Raw genomic sequence first — 18,190 nt, forward strand, 5'->3', positions numbered from 1 at the left:
CACCTGAGAGAGTCACCACGGAGCACATGGCCTTTTTATCGAGGTGTTGTGCCTACGTGACCACACGGTAATACACAAACTATTCTGAAGCGATGTTTGCACTGATTTGTGTGTCTTACCCCCTCATACACCTTTATCGTACGAGCATCCCTTATCTACGATGGAGTGTTCGATCAGAAGAAAATATGAAGATAGTTTTAAATTAAAAGTCATTGAAGTAGCGAAAGAAATTAGTAACTACGCTGCTGCAACAACATTTGATGTGTCTGAGAAACTGACGTGAGAGACTGGAGGAGGCAAGAAGATGTAAAAAAAAGAAAAGTAAGTATCGTCTGTATGAACGGGCGTATAAGTCGGGGTCTGATTTTATGATCAATTTTTTTTTTGTTCCTGACTTGTACATGAGTATATACAGTAATTTGTCAGTTTCACTCTTCTACATCTACATGTTTTATTTTTCAACATTTCTGAAACTTGACTGTCCTGCCTAGACACTTCTATAGACTAACAAGTCAAAACTGTAACTACTGGCCATTCTCGATCTTCACTGGTTTCAAACCAACATGTTCTGTACTTCAGTGAACAGAATGTCAAGCCTGGCACTTACTTTTCTCCCATGGTCAGCGTGACGTAGTCTGTTACAGCCCGATACACCCGATCCACACGGAAGCAGCGGAGAAGCAGCAGTTTCTGGAAGTCCGTCAGAATGTCCTTATATTTTAATGGAAATTCCACTTGCTCAGGGCAGTTGAGATCATACCACTGAAGAATGAAAAGTAAAAGCATTCACCACGTTAGATTTGTTCTTCAGTTGCTGAACAAAGGCAGTGCAGGCACAACACAGTTTTCCTGGAAGTTGGCTGAAACGCATCACTCCATTAACGGCCTTTTTATTGTTTCAATTCAGCAATTAAACAGACAGAAAGCAAAATGATGAAAAAGGAGCTAAACACATAGCTAGGGAAAGAGCAATGAAAAGAAACTTGAGCTGCTGGAGTGCGGAAACTCAGACTGCGAGAGAATAAAAACACTGCCATGGGGTCGTAGGTCGAGCAAAGTGGCGCCACAACACTTGAGCGTTCATTGTGGTTAAATACAGGGCAAGTTAACACTAATGGTACTGCTCCGTATAGACTTGTACACAATTTAGGTGGCACATATGGTCCATGTGTTGAACGTGATGGTGAACGGGTTGAGACATCCCAATAAGTCATCTTGCACATATGAAGTATGGTTTGTCAATGAATTGTTTCCGCCATTCAAATGTTAACATCATTAGGACTCGCCCTGCACATGTGCTGACGGAGTAGAAAGGTGTGCCACTCTAATCAAAAAGAAGAGCTAACTTTGAAAACTAAATGACAGAGTTACTGGTTATGGAGAATGAAAGCCAAACAAAAATGGTACAAAACAAGCCATCACCATACCAGGCCTGTCTGAATCTGATTATGTATTTCTGACTAACACACTGGGTGGGCAGCTCACCCACTGCACGCGAGTCCCACCTCGGGCTCTCTCCTCCCTGCCAGCTGAACCTTCACCCTTCAATCCACATAATCATTTGTGGGAATCAGAGATGTCCTGACAAAACACAGTGGAATACTGTACACTAGCAGGCCAGGAGCCCACCATTGCATATGAAGGACAAGCACATCTGCACCATTGTAGGCCAGTTGTCGTTTCAAACTAACAACGAGGTCTCCCCTTTGATGTGACCGCCTAAGGGGTCATTGTCACTATACTGTCCTTCTTGGTGTGTCCGTTCCAACCCTCTCTGGGATGTACTTCCACCACACAAATGCCTTTTATAAAATACGAATAACTAGGAGCAACCACACTGTATATTATAGCACGGCATCACAAATCAACACGTTTTATAGCCAAAAAGGACAGTTTGTAATGTTAATCAGGAGAAGTGTGAGGGATGATATAAATAAAATAAGAACACAGTCAGGATCGCTTGATCCCACATAGAGACTTTTGTGTTTTTCCACCCTGCATTGTAACATACTAATCGCTATCATCTCGCCATCAGCATTAAGCACTCATATCTTCAATTTACTGCCATTGCAAACATTTTTCGTGTCGTTTTTGTGAATATTCTCATTTGCACAGCACACCTCATCAACCCTTAATTAGATAAGCCAGTTAGGAAATGAACGGAGCATTGGGTCACGTGTGGCATTACTGCACTTTTGGTTAAATCACTGGGTTCAGAGGTCTTGTTTAGTTCAAGTAAAGAGACCCCCTTGCCCAAAATGAAACGACGCTTATAGTCCGACTGGCGTTTCATTGTAACCTTGACATGCTTTCTTTTCTGCTTCTTCTGGACCCGAGTCAAAACCCTGAGGCTCATAAAGACAAAGGCCTAAGGTGTCACACCGGGGGCCCTTTATTATCCAATTATTCTTTTTACTTTGGCAGAATTGTGAACAGGAGAGTGGGCCAGGAGCTGAACTTGCGACCCCAAAGCTAACCACTGTGCTACTGGGCTGCCATTCTCTTTTTTATTTTATATATAGTTATATTACACAGAGATCTCATTTATGGAAATCTTGAAATAAAATCCTGGATTAAATTAAAGTGATAAACTGATTAATAACCAACAAATCAGAACTGATAGTTTCAGGGAAAAAAATGACAGCAACAAAAAGCAGACAGAAAATCCCAGAGGTCTCCTTTTTCAAATGCCAGTAAAAAGTCCAAAGCACGATGAGGTTGCAGGATGCTTACCGGCTTCCATTCTGCTTCGCGTTTCTCTACATCATCAGGCAGACTGCCAAATATCCCTGGGAATAGCTCAGCCAGACGGATAATGTCCTCCCAGCCCTGATCCGGTAACCAAGAGCTGGGCTTTTTGCGTTTACTCTTCTCTAGGGACAGGTTTCCTGGAGGAGCAGAAATGGAGGCGAGTTAATTTAAATGGTGAAGAAGCGTCAGCCCAGACTCTGCCGTTGTGCTGTGGCGCTGCTGTCACGGGATGCACAAAACTCTTCTGGATCTCCAGGCTCTCTTGCATTATACATTGGTATACATTTTACGATGACTCAGACAGCGTTTTATGTGGCATCGATTTGCCATTTGTACAATCTTAGTCATCCTGTCGTCACTGACAGAAGCAAAAGGTAACATCAAGGAGTAGAATTAGAAAAGCTGACAACATCACAGGGAAGGGCATCAGCTAGGAAAATACACTTGAATGGAATAAAATATACACACTAGCATTCTACAGTTTACTTTCACCCAGACGTCTTCACATTTCTGATAGAAATCAATAAGCAGGTCAGAGTCTGTAGCCTTCTCAGGGTTATGTGATGTGTGTGTCCACTAATGCCGCTCACTTCTTTATCTGTCCCAGCTACATTCGTGTTCCCTCTGCTCACAATGGACATATTCGTCTCAAATTTCCAGTTTCTTGGCAATCTGTCACGTGTTAGAACATTAATTTGGAAGAAAAAAAATATATATATATATAACAAAAGACTCTAGTGTTTGAGAAAGTGGTTTTGTGTTGCTCATTTTGAACTAAGAGCTAAACTTTAGGAATGTCCATACCTTGAAACCAAAAGAAAGAAAGAGTTTACTGAACAGAACGACAGGTCTCAGCTGTGCGAACGCCACTACAGGAGACTCTCTAATAACTGATGAGCATTTAGACCTGATTAATTAAAGATGAGTCACGAGAGTTTACCATTAAGGCAATGAAGGAATGGCTGTTAAAATTGGGGCTTCGCAGTCCTATGTGAATAATAAATTATAAATCAGTCACTGTGAGCACAAATAGTCAATTGCAGCATTGTTAAAGTATTGTCACTATCTTTAAATCAATTTAATGGAACCCTGTTTGAAAATGTGTCACTTTCTACCAAACACATTAACATTTCTGGGTGACTCAAAAGTTTTGAATGCTAGAATATCTATTTTTTATATTTTATAAATACACACACACACACACAGGATGAGTCCAACACTAATGGATTCTTTTTATCAGGTCGATGGATAGGCCGTGGTGCACCACTGTCATGGCCTCCACACTCCCCTGGTTTGACACCCTGTGATTTCTGCTGATGTGGTGAAGGAGTTCGTGTATAGCAGGAAAGTTCATGATATCAATGACCTGAAGGACAGAATACAGACTGTGGTATCATCGATGTGTATCCGGGCTTTAAATGGTTCTGTTGCTCGTTGGTTTTTGTGTGTTGAACAAGATGGTGAACAGGTTGAGACCTTCCTGTTAATCACCTTCAACATATAAAGTATGTTTTGTGAATAAATGGTTTCCGCCATTCAAAAAAAATTTTGACTCGCCCTGTATTTATATTTTATATTATCCATCTGTCCATCCATCCATTTTCCAACCTGCTGAATCCGAACACAGGGTCACGGGGGTCTGCTGGAGCCAATCGCAGCCTACACAGGGCACAAGGCAGGAACCAATCCTGGGCAGTGCGCCAACCCACCACAGATTATTTATATATATATATATATATATGTTCATACACACTAAAAGTACAGGCATTGAGTTTACTTTGGACAAACATTATGTTAAAGATAGCCATTAAATTAAGCTTTATAAGTATACAACAACTAGAATACGTTCATTAGCACTTTGATTTCTTTCTTGCTTTCAGCAGGCTTGGCATTAAAGATAAAATCAAAGATTATTAGAAACTGCAGGCCGGAATCAGATTAGTGGAGCAGATGCTACCCTGAGTCCCAAGAGGACAGGACTTCACATCCAGTGACGCACCCTCAGCCTTAAAGGTCATTGATTCATTCTCACATGAGATCTTCATGCAGGAAGGTCTCTTTTTATGAAGTTAATGCTAAATGTAGACATGTGCTGGGAATGAAAGAAAGCCTTGCAGAAACATCTTAAAATAAGGCAATATGACAGAAAGCAGCTTAGGGATTATTTACTTCAAGTTAAGCAGCACCTCACTACACAGCACGTCAGTATTAAAGGGTAACCGAGGCTGCACACGTGACACTGGGCCTGTGTATGTATGTATATATATTAGTGTATATTGTACTCTTCACTGTACTCGGTACAAGTCACAGTAATCTCCCTATAAACATAGACAGGGAGCACCCTCAGAAAAACAAACCTGGTTTGTATGAAATTCTGCAGGATGACAAACCCAAACCAACTCTAACAGCAAAGCAAGATTTATTTTTTTTTACAGTACAACATACAGCAAGTTCTTTAGTGAGTTAAATTCTTTACTTAGTTGCACAGATGAAATGGAGACAGGCCGACAATACACACACGTATGGAGTGCCGCACGGCCTTATGTCACTTTAATTACCGTGATGAGTCTATGGGATTGCTGAGGTTTGCTGCCCTTCCTGGGTGCTGATGAGAAACGCACATATCAAGGACATGACACAATTTCTTCATAAAGCAATGGGGTTTGGTGACCCCAGAGAATTAGCTATAAGCACAAGGTGCCTGAACGCTGGCAACAGTCAACAAGCCCTGTCAAGAACTAAAAGACCTCAACCAAAAGGAGTGAAGGCCAATAAGCGGCCATGGAGAACAAGTTCACCCAGTGGGGACACAAGGCTTGGTGCCAATATATTCTCCAAACAAACATGCAAGCTTTACCAGTTTTCTATTCTACTTGAAACAGGAAAATAATATATTTGCCATATTATTAACAATAATTCTACCCTTTTGCATATAATTTGTTTACAAAGAAACAAGTTGTCAAAATCATTCATTCAATTACATTACAAACATTCACCGCTACCAAAACATTAGTCAAAGATTCGTAGTAAGGAAACAATTCCAAGAATCAGAAACCATGGACTCCAAAGCACAAGCAGTAAACTCACACACACACACACAAGATTAGGACACATCACATTACGATGTCTCTGATGTATTGCTATTTATATTACTGCATTAACGAAGACGTGCTCTGTAGCGACCGACACTGCATCATAATGTGAGCACATTCAAGAAAATGAAACTGGGACAAAAAAGACACAATACTGGTAATAACTAAAAACATTAATAATGTAAGGAGGCCAGAGTTTGTGTCTTCGGTCCTCCCTACGTCTGCATGAGTTATAATAGTAGAACCTCTGCATTACTCCACAAAACGGATGGAGAGGCCCAGTTCTTCATCTCCTGTTTATATATGTGTGTGTGTGTATAAATAAACACACATATGAGGGGGTACCCAAAAATAACCGGACTCTGTACCTGGTGCACAATCTCGCTGCTAGGTGTAGCATACTTACAGTATTCTGTGCCAGTCTGCCAAGTGGCGTTACTCTGTATTGTTTGTACGACATTCTGTGCTGGTTTTTCTTGGTGCTTATTAAACGTGTCCTGTGATTTTTGTGATGGGTGATGATAAAGAACAGCGAGTCTCCTTTAAATGTTGTGTTCTCTTAGGGAGAACAGCTGCTGAAACTGTAGTGGTGTGTGAAACTGCTTTAAGAAGAAGCTTTAATTAAAACACAGGTCTACGAGGGGTTTTCACGTTTCAAACGAGGGGGAATGTCACTTGAGGGCCAACCAAGATCTGGCCGACCCTCCTTAATTAGGAATGGCAAAATCTTGAAAAAGTTTGCAATGCAATTTACGAAGATCGTCGGACTGTTGAAGAGATTTCTGAATTGACTTGCGTGTCTTGGAGTTCTTGCTGCCTTCCCTACTCGCCTGATCTTTGCTCCGTGCGACTTTTTCTTGTTCCCGCATATGAAGAAAGAACTCAAAGGAAAGCGATTTTGTATCGTGGAGAAGTCAAAGAAAAATCGCTGCAGGACAATCTTCCTCTTCGGCAACTCCAAAAAGGTTTCCACCAGTGGGACGAGTGCATTCATTCACATGGAGAGGACTTTGAAGGAGACTAAAGTTTCAGTAAGTAAAAGTTATTAAAACATTTTTTTCCCCCCAATTCCGTTTCTTTTTGGGTACCCCCTCGTATACCGTAACATGTAAGAAGCGTGTCCGTCTCTAGGGTGGACTGATTTGGGGGATGCAGCCCCAGCCTAATGGGCGAGACCATCTGATCACAACCAGCACATGAGCAGAACACTTTGCCATTAAACTTTACGTTTTTATAAGGTGCACCTTTCAAAGAGGTAGCTTATGACGCTCTTATGTCCATCTTCTTAAAATATTGTTAACCAGAGAATTGATAACATCACCAGCACTTACCCTTAAGAAAGAAGTCGAGCTCTTCTTGAGGAACTCTTTTCTCTGCCTGTTCGATCTTTATGGTCATGTTAAAAGAAAAGAGCAGTTTGTGCTTCTCAAACAAACCTGAATAAAACAACATGAAAAAGTATTCATCGTTTAGCATACTGAAATAAATGCTATGTTTGTGTTCCACAGCTTTTAATTCTTTAAAATAATACTTAGATTTGTATTATGTGATGCTAGAACTGCTCTCACTCCATTTAATACTATTATTTCAAGGTATCTGTCAAAATGAATTCAGAAAGCACCAGGCCTAAAACAAAAAGCATGTTCTGTTGTAACGCGGGCTTCGCACACAACCAGAGGACCGTTCATTATTTAATGACTTGGCCATTAAAGTTCTATTCCTCTTTGCCATGCTTCTCACTAACCTGTGCAACCGTAGTTGTAGACATTGTGTGTTAAAGTATCCATGATGTTTTTTAGTCTCTTCTGTAGAATTGAGTCAGGAAGTGATTTACGCAAAGAAAAATCAAACACCTCCAGGAAGGAAGCCAGCGAGTACTGATACATCGTGTTGACCAGCGCCATTTCTGCCAGGACAAAGAATAAAATCGCACCCCTCTTGGCGGCAGGCCTGTAGCCATCACGGAGTCTGTCGATGTCCACCGCTGTTTTTTCTGCCAGTTTTATCTTCTCAAATACCTAAAATATGGGTTCAAACAAATGTACATTATCCAATACCAAAATACATACAATAAAACAACACTAATTTAAAACAAAAGTGTAATCATTTATATAATTTAGGTCACTTCATGCATTTTTACACTAAAGTACTTTATAAAAAAATCATTAAACAAGGAAATCTTTCGTTTTCTCCCAAAAAGTTAAGTAAGTTTAAAAGAATTAAAACAGGTGAGACCACATCTTCATGGTTTTATACATTAGAACCTTTCAAGTGGTGTACCGCTGCGTTAACAGCCGCAGTCTTCACCTACTGTACATGTAGTCCAATGACAGAGACCCCGAGACGTGCATCTCTCTCACACACACTCTACTCCGCTACTGCGTCGGCCAGCTTCTTCACTTCCAGCTCCGATATCAAAACAGACTAGCTGTGGCGTTTTCCCCCCCAATCGCTTCAAGGCGCACCCAGACTTATGACCCCCTTCTTTCTGACACCCACTGCACGCCCATCCTACCTGGAAAGGGGTCTCTCTTTGAACTGCCCTTCCCAAGGTTACTTCTATTTTCTCCCTACAAGGGTTTTTTGGGAGTTTTTCCTTGTCTTCTTAGAGAGCTGAGGCAGGGCCTGTTAAAGCCCGTTGTGGCACTTCTTGTGTGATTTTGGGCTATACAAAAATAAATTGTATTGTATTATGGTAAACGACGTTAAGTCGCATCGTTCAAACATCATGCCCAACATCGGGAACTAAAAAGGAGAAGGGCTTCAAACTAAATGTTTCAATCTACATCAAGATCTGGACGTATTAAAAACTTGTGTCTAATATGAATTTAAATGGGACAAATATGTGATTATATTAATCTTCTTAAAAAAAAACAGTCAAACTCTATTCAGGGACAGATGAATATGTATGTCAGCTTAACACATAATAACGAGTCTGCTGGACATCTTACCCTGTAAAAAGTGAGCCAGCAAAATGGTGAATGCCTAACTACTGCTTCATTGTAAAGGTCTCAATTTGTTTCCTCAGCTAGAGGACCTCGTCTCTGAGAGACATGTTTTCATCAAGCACTAGGTTGACAACTGCTGGATACGGAGCCAAACAATAGTCATGGTCCTTAAGGATTTTATCATCCTTCTCCTCACCTGATGTGTCATCTTCCACTGGTCGCTTTCTCCTCGCTCAAACCCAGAGTCTTGGAAGTGGAACCGAGAAATTGTTCCACTCAAACAACCCAGGAACCGCTCCCTTCTTCAACAGTTGCTACCCTAACTCACAAAAATCTTGTTTTTTTAAGATGCCTCCTACAAACACAGTTATGGGGACAAACCATGAAGCTCTATCTCCGGATAACGACGATCCATTAGATCAGGTTTCCACATTAGAGGGAAATGTACAAAAGCGGAGTTCCTTGTTGTACTTACTAGAAGCTCAACATAAAGGTACACAACAATGTTCAGCTGTAGAGATCTCTGTACTCTGAAACTTCAACTTCTTTCTCTTGGACATTCTCACCACTAAACAAAAATCACAACTGCAGTGCAGGCAATGGAAGTGACCGAGCCTACCGAGATTTCACCGGAAATACGTCAGCACTACTGTGTGCATTTAGCCTATTCAGGCGCCAGCAATCCACCAGAGGGACCCTGACCCCAACACCTCCGCCCAGTTGGTCATCTCTACCACGTCATCTCTGAGTGAACTGTTCCACACCTTGAATGTGGACACTCTCTCTTGTAGCAACACGTCTGCACACTGCTTTAACATCCTTTTTCTCTTAGTTGTTATCCTTTACTTACAGTATGTGGACTAAAATATTGGACTCCCTGCATAACAGGTCAAATTTAGACAATCATCTCGGATAGAGCTGTCAGGGAAGAGGAAAAGAGGAAGGCCTAAGCGAAGGTTTATGGATGTGGTGAGAGCGGACATGCAGGTGATGGGTGTGACAGAGCAAGATGATGAGGACAGAAAGATATGGAAGAAGATGATCCGCTGTGGCAACCCCTAACGGGAGCAGCCGAATGAAGATCTCGCTAATTCATAAAATTCAAAAATTTACACACACACATAAATTTACTAAAGAGATGAAGAATCTAATATACACAATGTAGATTCCACATAATAAAATGAAAAAGCTACCTGTTAGTTGTCACAGTTTATCACAGAAATCAAAGGATAATTCACCGGCACCTCACAGTTCCCACCCTAATTTGAGTTGTGCTTTGCTCCCAACACTAAACGTTCAGCCCCAATTTAGATGGCCGTTCAACGTCTTGCTTGCTGCTAATGATTCCCCCTTCAGATTCATTGAAGTCAGATCTATTAAGAAGCATTAAACAGATTTGAAAAGAGCTCAAGCAATACTAAGTGACTGCAGGCAACACGTCCTAATTACAAGAAAGAAAAGTGTAAACAGAGATGTGTCAAAGAAAGGAAAAACTATATAAAGAGGGCAACCATGAGAAGGAGTGTCGTCTGCTGTCGTCGCAGTTCAGTGACACTGAGTAGTGTACGGAGCCGCAGTCAGCCTTTTAAACTCGGTCAGTAATATCACAGGGAAAAACGGAACTTTTCAATGGCATACGATGGATTTTATGTCTCAAATTCAAAACACAACCTTTGAAGCCTGGCCTACGAACAGTAACTTAACTTACCTGCTCTTAGTGGGGTCACTTCATAGCACTACAGTAGAACGTGTCACAAGGCTTTCCCTTTTTCGACAGCCATCACACCTCGCCACCACCACTACATGATTATTTTATTTATTTCTACACTGTTGTCTTGCTCAGCGGACTTGGTGCTTATTTCCGTCATTCCAATCACCACCAATAAAAACATTTGATAACATTTTTAGTCTTCGTCTCTTTTTAGTCTTCCACATTATAAGACAAAAGGAATCGCCAGGAAAACTTTTATACTGGTGTTTTTGTTACGAGTTTTCTCCACAGGTTTCAGTAACTGGGAGCAAACAAACAGGTAAAGGAGTATATCAGGTAAGCTTATCTGTGTTTTAATAAATAAATAAATAATATCAAGTTCTGTATTATTTGTGTTTTCATTAAAATAAAATTAAGGTCTATATTTATCTTGGACATAAGCAAAAATATTTCCAAGCAGGTACACTGGAATCTCTGTATCAACCAGATACTACATCAGTTATGGTCTCTAGAGGGTGCTATTGAGCAAAATGCTTCTAGTGCCTGTGAGGACAACAAAAAAATGATATTACCGTACAGTACAGTATATACTCACAGACGAGTTCACTCCGCTACAGCAGGAAACAGTCAGGGACAGCTGATTTCACTTGGGGCCAATCGGAATCACATAAGGGCAGATTGGGAATGTGATTGGTTAAATGTGAAAGATTACATTTTTAATTTTACCGTATATACTCGTGTTTAAGTTCTCCCACGGATAAGTCGGGACTTGATTTTACTGTATAATTTCCAGTATTTTATAAGTCGAATGCGGTAAACTCACACTATTGGTACAAGAGATTATGATATGCTAACCTGAGAGAGTAACCACGGAGCACAAGGCCTTTTGTTTCTATGTATTGAGCCTACATGACCACACGTTAATACCTGAACTACTCCGAAGCGACGTTTGCACTGATTAGTGTTTTGTGTATCTCACACCCTCATACACCTTTATCATAAGAGCATTCCTTATCTACGATGGAGTGTTCGATCAGAATAAAATATGAAGCTGGTTTAAAATTAAAAGTCGAAGTGGCAAAAGAAATTGGTAACTGTGCTGCTGCAACAAAATTTGATGTGTCTGAGAAAATGATGTGAGATTGGAGGAGGCAAGAAGATGTAAAAAATAAAATAAAAAAGTGTCACATTTTTGAATGGGCATAAAAGTCAGGATTTTATGATCGATTTTTCGGGTTTCAAGACCCAACTTATATGCGAGTATATACAGTAATAAAAGAAGGAAAACCCTATTGATTTACACAAGCAATTTACTGGGTTGGTAAGTAAGTATGTCTGGTACCTCCACATCAGTCAGATACAACACTCATTCTACTTTCTAGAATGCTACTTGATGTGTGTTATTAAAGATTGCGTCTTCTATCACGTCATGTAGAGCGAGGTCTGTATGAGCAAGCGCATTATAAATTAGCACGTGCCGAAGTGAGCGACAGTGCAAAGGGCACAGGTCACAACAGTGGTCAGTAGTAGCCATACAACAACCACCAGTTCTGAGAGGAGGAGGAGGAGGAGGAGTAACAGCTCAACTGCTTCAGGTCCACATCGCCTGGTCAGAGTCACTTTTTGGATTAGCAGACTTCTCTGCCATATGGAACTCTAGAATCGGTGTGATTTACGCACACGAGGGGTTTATTGTTTTCTGTACACATCTACTCTGCACTTTGCAAAGCACAAAAAATATGAATAATAATAATAATAATTCATTACATTTATATAAAGAATAAATGAATCAAAAATAAAATTATTCACTGCATTTTACCTAATATTGCATATAACACTATTGTAAGAAAAACAATTTCTTAGGCTATACGCATTGTAATCTTCATTTTCCATATACAGTGGCACAGACCTCTGTCGCTTTGGACTTGGTTTCCTCCAAAGTGTGGACTAGCTCGACATTGTCCAGCATGTTGCCGGTGGACGTGGCCAGCTCCCTCAGCAGAGAGTCTTCCAGATCCTTCAACAGCTTCTTGTTTTCACTCGACTCCTGAATGAGGCTCTCTCTCTGCTCTTCCAGCTCTTTCCTTTCAAATCCTACAATAACGCTCAGGAGCTGGTCTTCCAGACCCTTCAGAGTAACTATAGAAAACAAAATGAAAAGAAATACCTCTCAAGTTTTACTTCAACTTCCCACAAACACAATCTGAATAGCAAGAACTAATTCAATTATTCAAAAAACATACTAACATCAAATTATGAAAATGAGAAGAAGAGTCAACACACGCTATCAGAATTTAAAGCTATCCGGTTTATACTTTTGGCTGATGAACCTTCTGCCTGCACCACAACAAACGCAAAAATAATAAATAAGATGAAATAACAAAACACCACAGCTGTGATGTTATACAGATTTAATATTTCATCTGATTTCAAACTGAACTCTTAATTCAATTAATCCTTATCTTTAAAGTTTATTATATCATCAGTCATTTGCAATATCAAAATATCCCAGCAAAACATTTTAGGCGCTAAACCTGATACACTCCAGAAGGATAATTTTACACGTTGCACATTTATTATTATATTTTACCTCCATCACATAAATCCATACAATTTGAGAACCACAGACTAAAACAATGAATGTGCTTTTCTTCGTACATACAGCCATTATGAGAATTATTATTATTACCTGTGTAGTTAATGACCATTGCTTTTCCAAACACAGATGGAGAAAATTTTGGATTTGCCAGTTTGGTGTTGAGGTACAGTTTAAAGTTAGGATCATAATCAATTTCCTTGTCCCCTAGCAGAATAGTCTGCTGCCCCTCGGGACCTTTAATGTTCTTTTCCAGAACATTATCGATCACTGGATCAATGTATTCATCAACGTCTTGGAAAAGGAAAGGGAATCCGTATTTTATAGCCATTTCTAATTGCTTAAGGAAATCTGGATCATTAAAAGAGGAGATCTGAAACAAAGAATAATACAAGCATTAAACGGTAAGGAACAAAAGCTACATGTTATTTGTGCTTAATTAATTACAATTGGTTTAAGCATTAGCATACGCCATCTTTCTCAGTAGCCACACGGCGTTCTTTATATTGCTTTATAATTAATATCATATAAATACTGTTAACAACTATAGTATAACATAGTAATATTTAGTCAGATACAAGTTTTCAAATATGTGTTATAATGGCAGGAGACTTTTGCTGGGACTAGAGAGGCCTGATGTGTTCAACTCAGTCTTTAGCTCCCATTTTAATTCCCACATTTTCCATTCTAGCCAAGAAATATAAACACTATGGCTTGTCCTGGGCCTTCCGTGGGTCTCCTCCCAAAGGAGGGGTCAAGATGTGCAATCCTAAATATGTGCCCAAAACACAACAACTAGCTCCTGTCTGTCCAGAGCCGTAGGGGTTCTCCCATATAGTCGGCTCTCAATCCGGCATGCAGAGAACGCCCAGTTAAAAAGGCAATGGCAAATGGGCCTAATGGGAAGGGAAGACCAGTATCAACAGCCACCCCGTAGTGGTTTTAAAAAACACTGGCAGCAGAGCGGGTGGGCCACAGGGACTAGAAGACCCTCAGATACTTCAGTCAGGCTCAGCTAGAAGAACCTGCATGCGCCAGACAATTAACAAAAAATGAAAGGGCAACAAAACCCAAGTATCCAAACTTAGCTGGTAAGAACAATGGAGACTCTGTATAACACTCCCATCTTACCTCCTGTGACTGTGAACAGTTCTGCCCACCGTAAGGGTTATGAAATAAATATGTTAGCAATAGATAGAAGGCGTCTTGGACTACCTTAAGGTTGTTCTTTTCTTCTTTTTTCTTGATCCAATTCAAGGCCTGCTGTTGTGGATCAATACAAAGAGGGAAACGGCTGGCTCTCGTGGTGAGAATCCCATTCTGAACAGAGAGCTCGTCCGGAGGAAGTCCTTCTGATCCCCACCTATAATACAACAGGGTGACTTGAAACTTATATATTAAATGTATTTAGGAGTTTTATATACGTTTTAGAATTTGAATTATCATGACTGGTATAGTGCACGTCTTCCCTCAAATTAAACATTTATAATCTGCATTAGATGTAACACCATATCACCGTATCAAATAGCAGTTTGGTTTTTTTGTTTTTGTTTGCCCAGCTAAAATCATCATTGTTAAACTTAACATACCAACATGGCTACTGTAAACCCATTTTGTACACCTTGTTGATCCCGAGCCCAGGGCTGACGTGGATGTCGGAGCTTATCCCAGATGACTATTTGTGGCACTCATGCACACACTGATGTTCACACTCATAAATTAACACAAGGACAATAACTCAAAAGATTTAAAATGAAGACTCGCTACACACCCACCTTGTGAATGTGTGAACAGACCTACTGTAAAAGTGGACTTCACCTCTTTTTACTGACTAATATTAGCCTGGTGTTTTAAATCTTTAATTAGAAATAGTACATGTGATGATGATGACTCATTTGCCTAGTAAAAGTGTCGTCCATAAGGTTATGAGAAAAGCAAATTATTATTTTTTTCCCCCTTAGTGTATTTTTCTTAATTTATTTTCAAGGCAACAAAGCAGATTAATTCTGCCCCCTAGTGAGAAAAACTGTTAAGACATTCGGAACAAACAGGAAGGTTTTTATTTATTACAGTAATAAGCAAAAATATATAGCAAAAACGTACTTATAAAAATATAGCAAAAACCTTTACTGGAGCATTAAAAAAATTTCACTTACAAGAAAAACTTTAATCTTCCTATTAAGCAAATCCAGCTGAGGAAGTCTGTGGTATTCTTTCTACTCTTATTCAGAAAAGTGTGGAGCAAACATCAGTTGCGATACACCAAAAAACATTTTCAAAAGCGTACAACCATTTCAGGGCCAAAGCAGGCCAGAGTGGGCGCAAGTTAGAAAAGGAGTCGTGAGCGGGGCGCCACTCAGTCACACTAACGGAACAGCAGAGTCACTAATTGACCGAACAGACACAAAGGCACATGCTGTATGTACAGTACGTACTTGGAATACATCAGCAAAACAAAAACCCAGCAGACATCTGGAGTGAATGACTGGCCGTGGGAATCAAAGTCAGTACAATGGATTTGTGAGTGATAATCTCCATCATGCCGTTGCTAAATTATTATTGATAAAAACAAATCTAATTGCAAGTCTGTTGATGAAAAATCGTCTGGCTCGACCTTCAGATCAAACGTTCATATCCACTCTTCACTCCAGCTTGTCAACTGTTGTCCTGTCATTTCAGCGGCTCCCGTCTCTCGGTGTGATATATTAGTAGACACTAACACCTGAAAACTCACCGTCCAAAAATGTTTAACCCATTTGTACTTTTATACTGTAGCATGATTCCTAAATCTGCTTTTAATAGTATTTGTTGTTATTTTTACCCCCCCCCCCCATACTGTACCAGCTCCTCCTGATATTTCTTTTAGCAATGGCAATTTTTAATTTAACGTTTCTGAGTAGTGTGTTTTGTTGATTTCCTTTGAACTGGATTATATTCAGGCCTGGTCAGTAAAGGACCTTAAGTGAGTTATTAACCTAAAATCAGAATTATAAAAATGTAGTTGATACAAATTATGGCATTTAAATTTAGATATCAAAATGACATTATTATAAATAATAATAATACAGGTGGAGTGGTGGCTCTGAGGCTGGGGATCTGTACTGGGAATCGGAAGGTTACCAGTTCGAATCCCGTAAATGCCAATAGCGACTCTGCTCTGTTGGGACCTTAACCTGCAATTGCTGAGTGCTTTGAGTAGTGAGAAAAGCGCAATATAAATGCAAAGAATTATTATTATTATTAAATACTGTACATACAGAATCCTGATCTTCACATGGGACATAGGTTTGATGTCCAGTGATGATATCAAGTGTGTAGTCAGGAACCTCATGCTCACAGTAGGGAACTACCATTTAAACAAAGAGTACACTAAAAATGCACAGCCATCACAGCGCACAGGGGATCAGGTGAAGCCACATCCTGGCACCTAATGACCCTGTGTTAGGATATAGTGGGTTGGACAATGACTGACTGACTGACTGACTATATTGTCTATCATGGTATGGTTGGTATGCTTGTGGGGAAAAACAACAGAGACACACTTACCTGCTGATCTCTACATCATCAGTGAGAAGGTTCTCTATGCGGAACGGCTTGCTGACAGGTATCTCCCTGTCCATGACGTCCTGTAGCCACACCTGATACACCATTTCATTTCGAAACTCCCAGTTAAAGGCGCCCTCGTAGCTCAGGAACGCAGAGCAGATCAAGCAGTCCCCAAGCAGTCTCACCCTCCTCTGCTTCAGCTCTTCAAGGTCATTGGTCCATCTATGCAAAAGGAAAGAGAAGCACCCATTTAGCAAAAATCCAAAACAAATTTGTTCATATGTGTATCTAGCGATCTAAAGCTTAAAATGAAAATTTATGAATTCATGATTAAAGAATTTCTATTTTCACAACAATAGAGATCTTGACCCAATGGTCTTCAATGGGTACTAATGCTAAACTAACAGTAAACAAAAAACATCCTTAATAAAATTCTCAATTTATTTGTGTTGCATAATTCATATGTCAGATATCATTTGCACACAAAGTCACAAAAATTTGTTTTATAATAAACCACTTCTGGAAAATCCTCTTGTGAACAGCTTGGGAGTCTGCACATTCATTGGTCAGTAAAAGCGTATTCCTGACCTTCTTTTCACCTCACGTCGTATCAGCATTGCAAAGTGTGGTCTGACAGAGGAACACAATAAGAGTTAATATCATCAAGTGGGACTTGTGCATACTGTACCTGAGCTACTACAACAAGCAGAAGGTGCATCTTTACAAACGGCCATTGAAAAACCCACAAATATTACACTGTGGATCAACAACCAACAAATGAACAGACAGTCAGGTCTTCTATTCAGGTACTCAATCCCATTTGAATGCGACAGAGGCCATTCATGACAGAATTTTCCAGAGCTGGTTAACTTTACAATGTTTTAGCCAACATTTATGTGTTTGTGATGCCGTGAGCCTAAAACTGGACATTGGACATGTGGATTATGTGACACTAGTAGAAATGGGAGATTTCGGACCTGGATGTCGTGATATTGTGTGCTGTTTGTTCAGCGCTGCTACCCATTGAAGACTATTGAGTCAGTCATTTTGTTCATTTGTTTCTCCATAAAAACATGACATTTCAATTTTTTTTTCAACCACTACTACAGACAACACAAGGTAAGTAATGGATAAATTCATTAAAGGCAAATCAATGTATTACTTTTAAATTTATAGTAGAAGCATCTTTCTCACCTAACATTTTCAGAGCCCAGGCCTGATATAAGTTTATCTGCTGCAATCAGCCTCCTCTCCATGATCTCTGCTTTCTCCTGCAGCTGATGTTGCTCTCTGCTGGCTTGCTCATACTGTTCTGTAAGCCCTTTTAATTCATTCTGAATAGCAGAAAGCTCATTCTGAATCTTTTCTAGTTCACGCATACTCTGGTTGAAGTTCTTTACCAGTCTAGCAACCTACAGAAGGAAAAGAGTATCAAACAAACACTGCTGAAGGAAAGTCTTACTATACTTCTTATGGTAAAAATTCATTCTGATGCTACAAAACAGATACAAAAAAGGTGAAAGGCATTACAAACATGTAAAGTTAA

General features: G+C 39.9%; 1 protein-coding gene across 1 annotated transcript in view; it reads right to left on the reverse strand.

Annotated features, from left to right (window-relative positions):
• The window catches only part of dnah10 (dynein axonemal heavy chain 10), a 112,071-nt gene that overhangs the window by 19,156 nt on the left and 74,725 nt on the right, over positions 1-18,190 (reverse strand). The window contains exons 57-65 of the mRNA XM_051921587.1: positions 17,839-18,056; positions 16,645-16,866; positions 14,314-14,461; positions 13,192-13,471; positions 12,412-12,641; positions 7,588-7,861; positions 7,175-7,279; positions 2,734-2,888; positions 608-762 (exon numbers count right to left, since the gene is read on the reverse strand). Of these exons, the coding sequence (XP_051777547.1) occupies positions 608-762; positions 2,734-2,888; positions 7,175-7,279; positions 7,588-7,861; positions 12,412-12,641; positions 13,192-13,471; positions 14,314-14,461; positions 16,645-16,866; positions 17,839-18,056 (1,787 nt within the window). The remainder of the gene's footprint in view (positions 1-607; positions 763-2,733; positions 2,889-7,174; positions 7,280-7,587; positions 7,862-12,411; positions 12,642-13,191; positions 13,472-14,313; positions 14,462-16,644; positions 16,867-17,838; positions 18,057-18,190) is intronic.

Source organism: Erpetoichthys calabaricus, chromosome 18 (genome assembly GCF_900747795.2).
Source record: "Erpetoichthys calabaricus chromosome 18, fErpCal1.3, whole genome shotgun sequence".
NCBI lineage: Eukaryota > Metazoa > Chordata > Cladistia > Polypteriformes > Polypteridae > Erpetoichthys > Erpetoichthys calabaricus.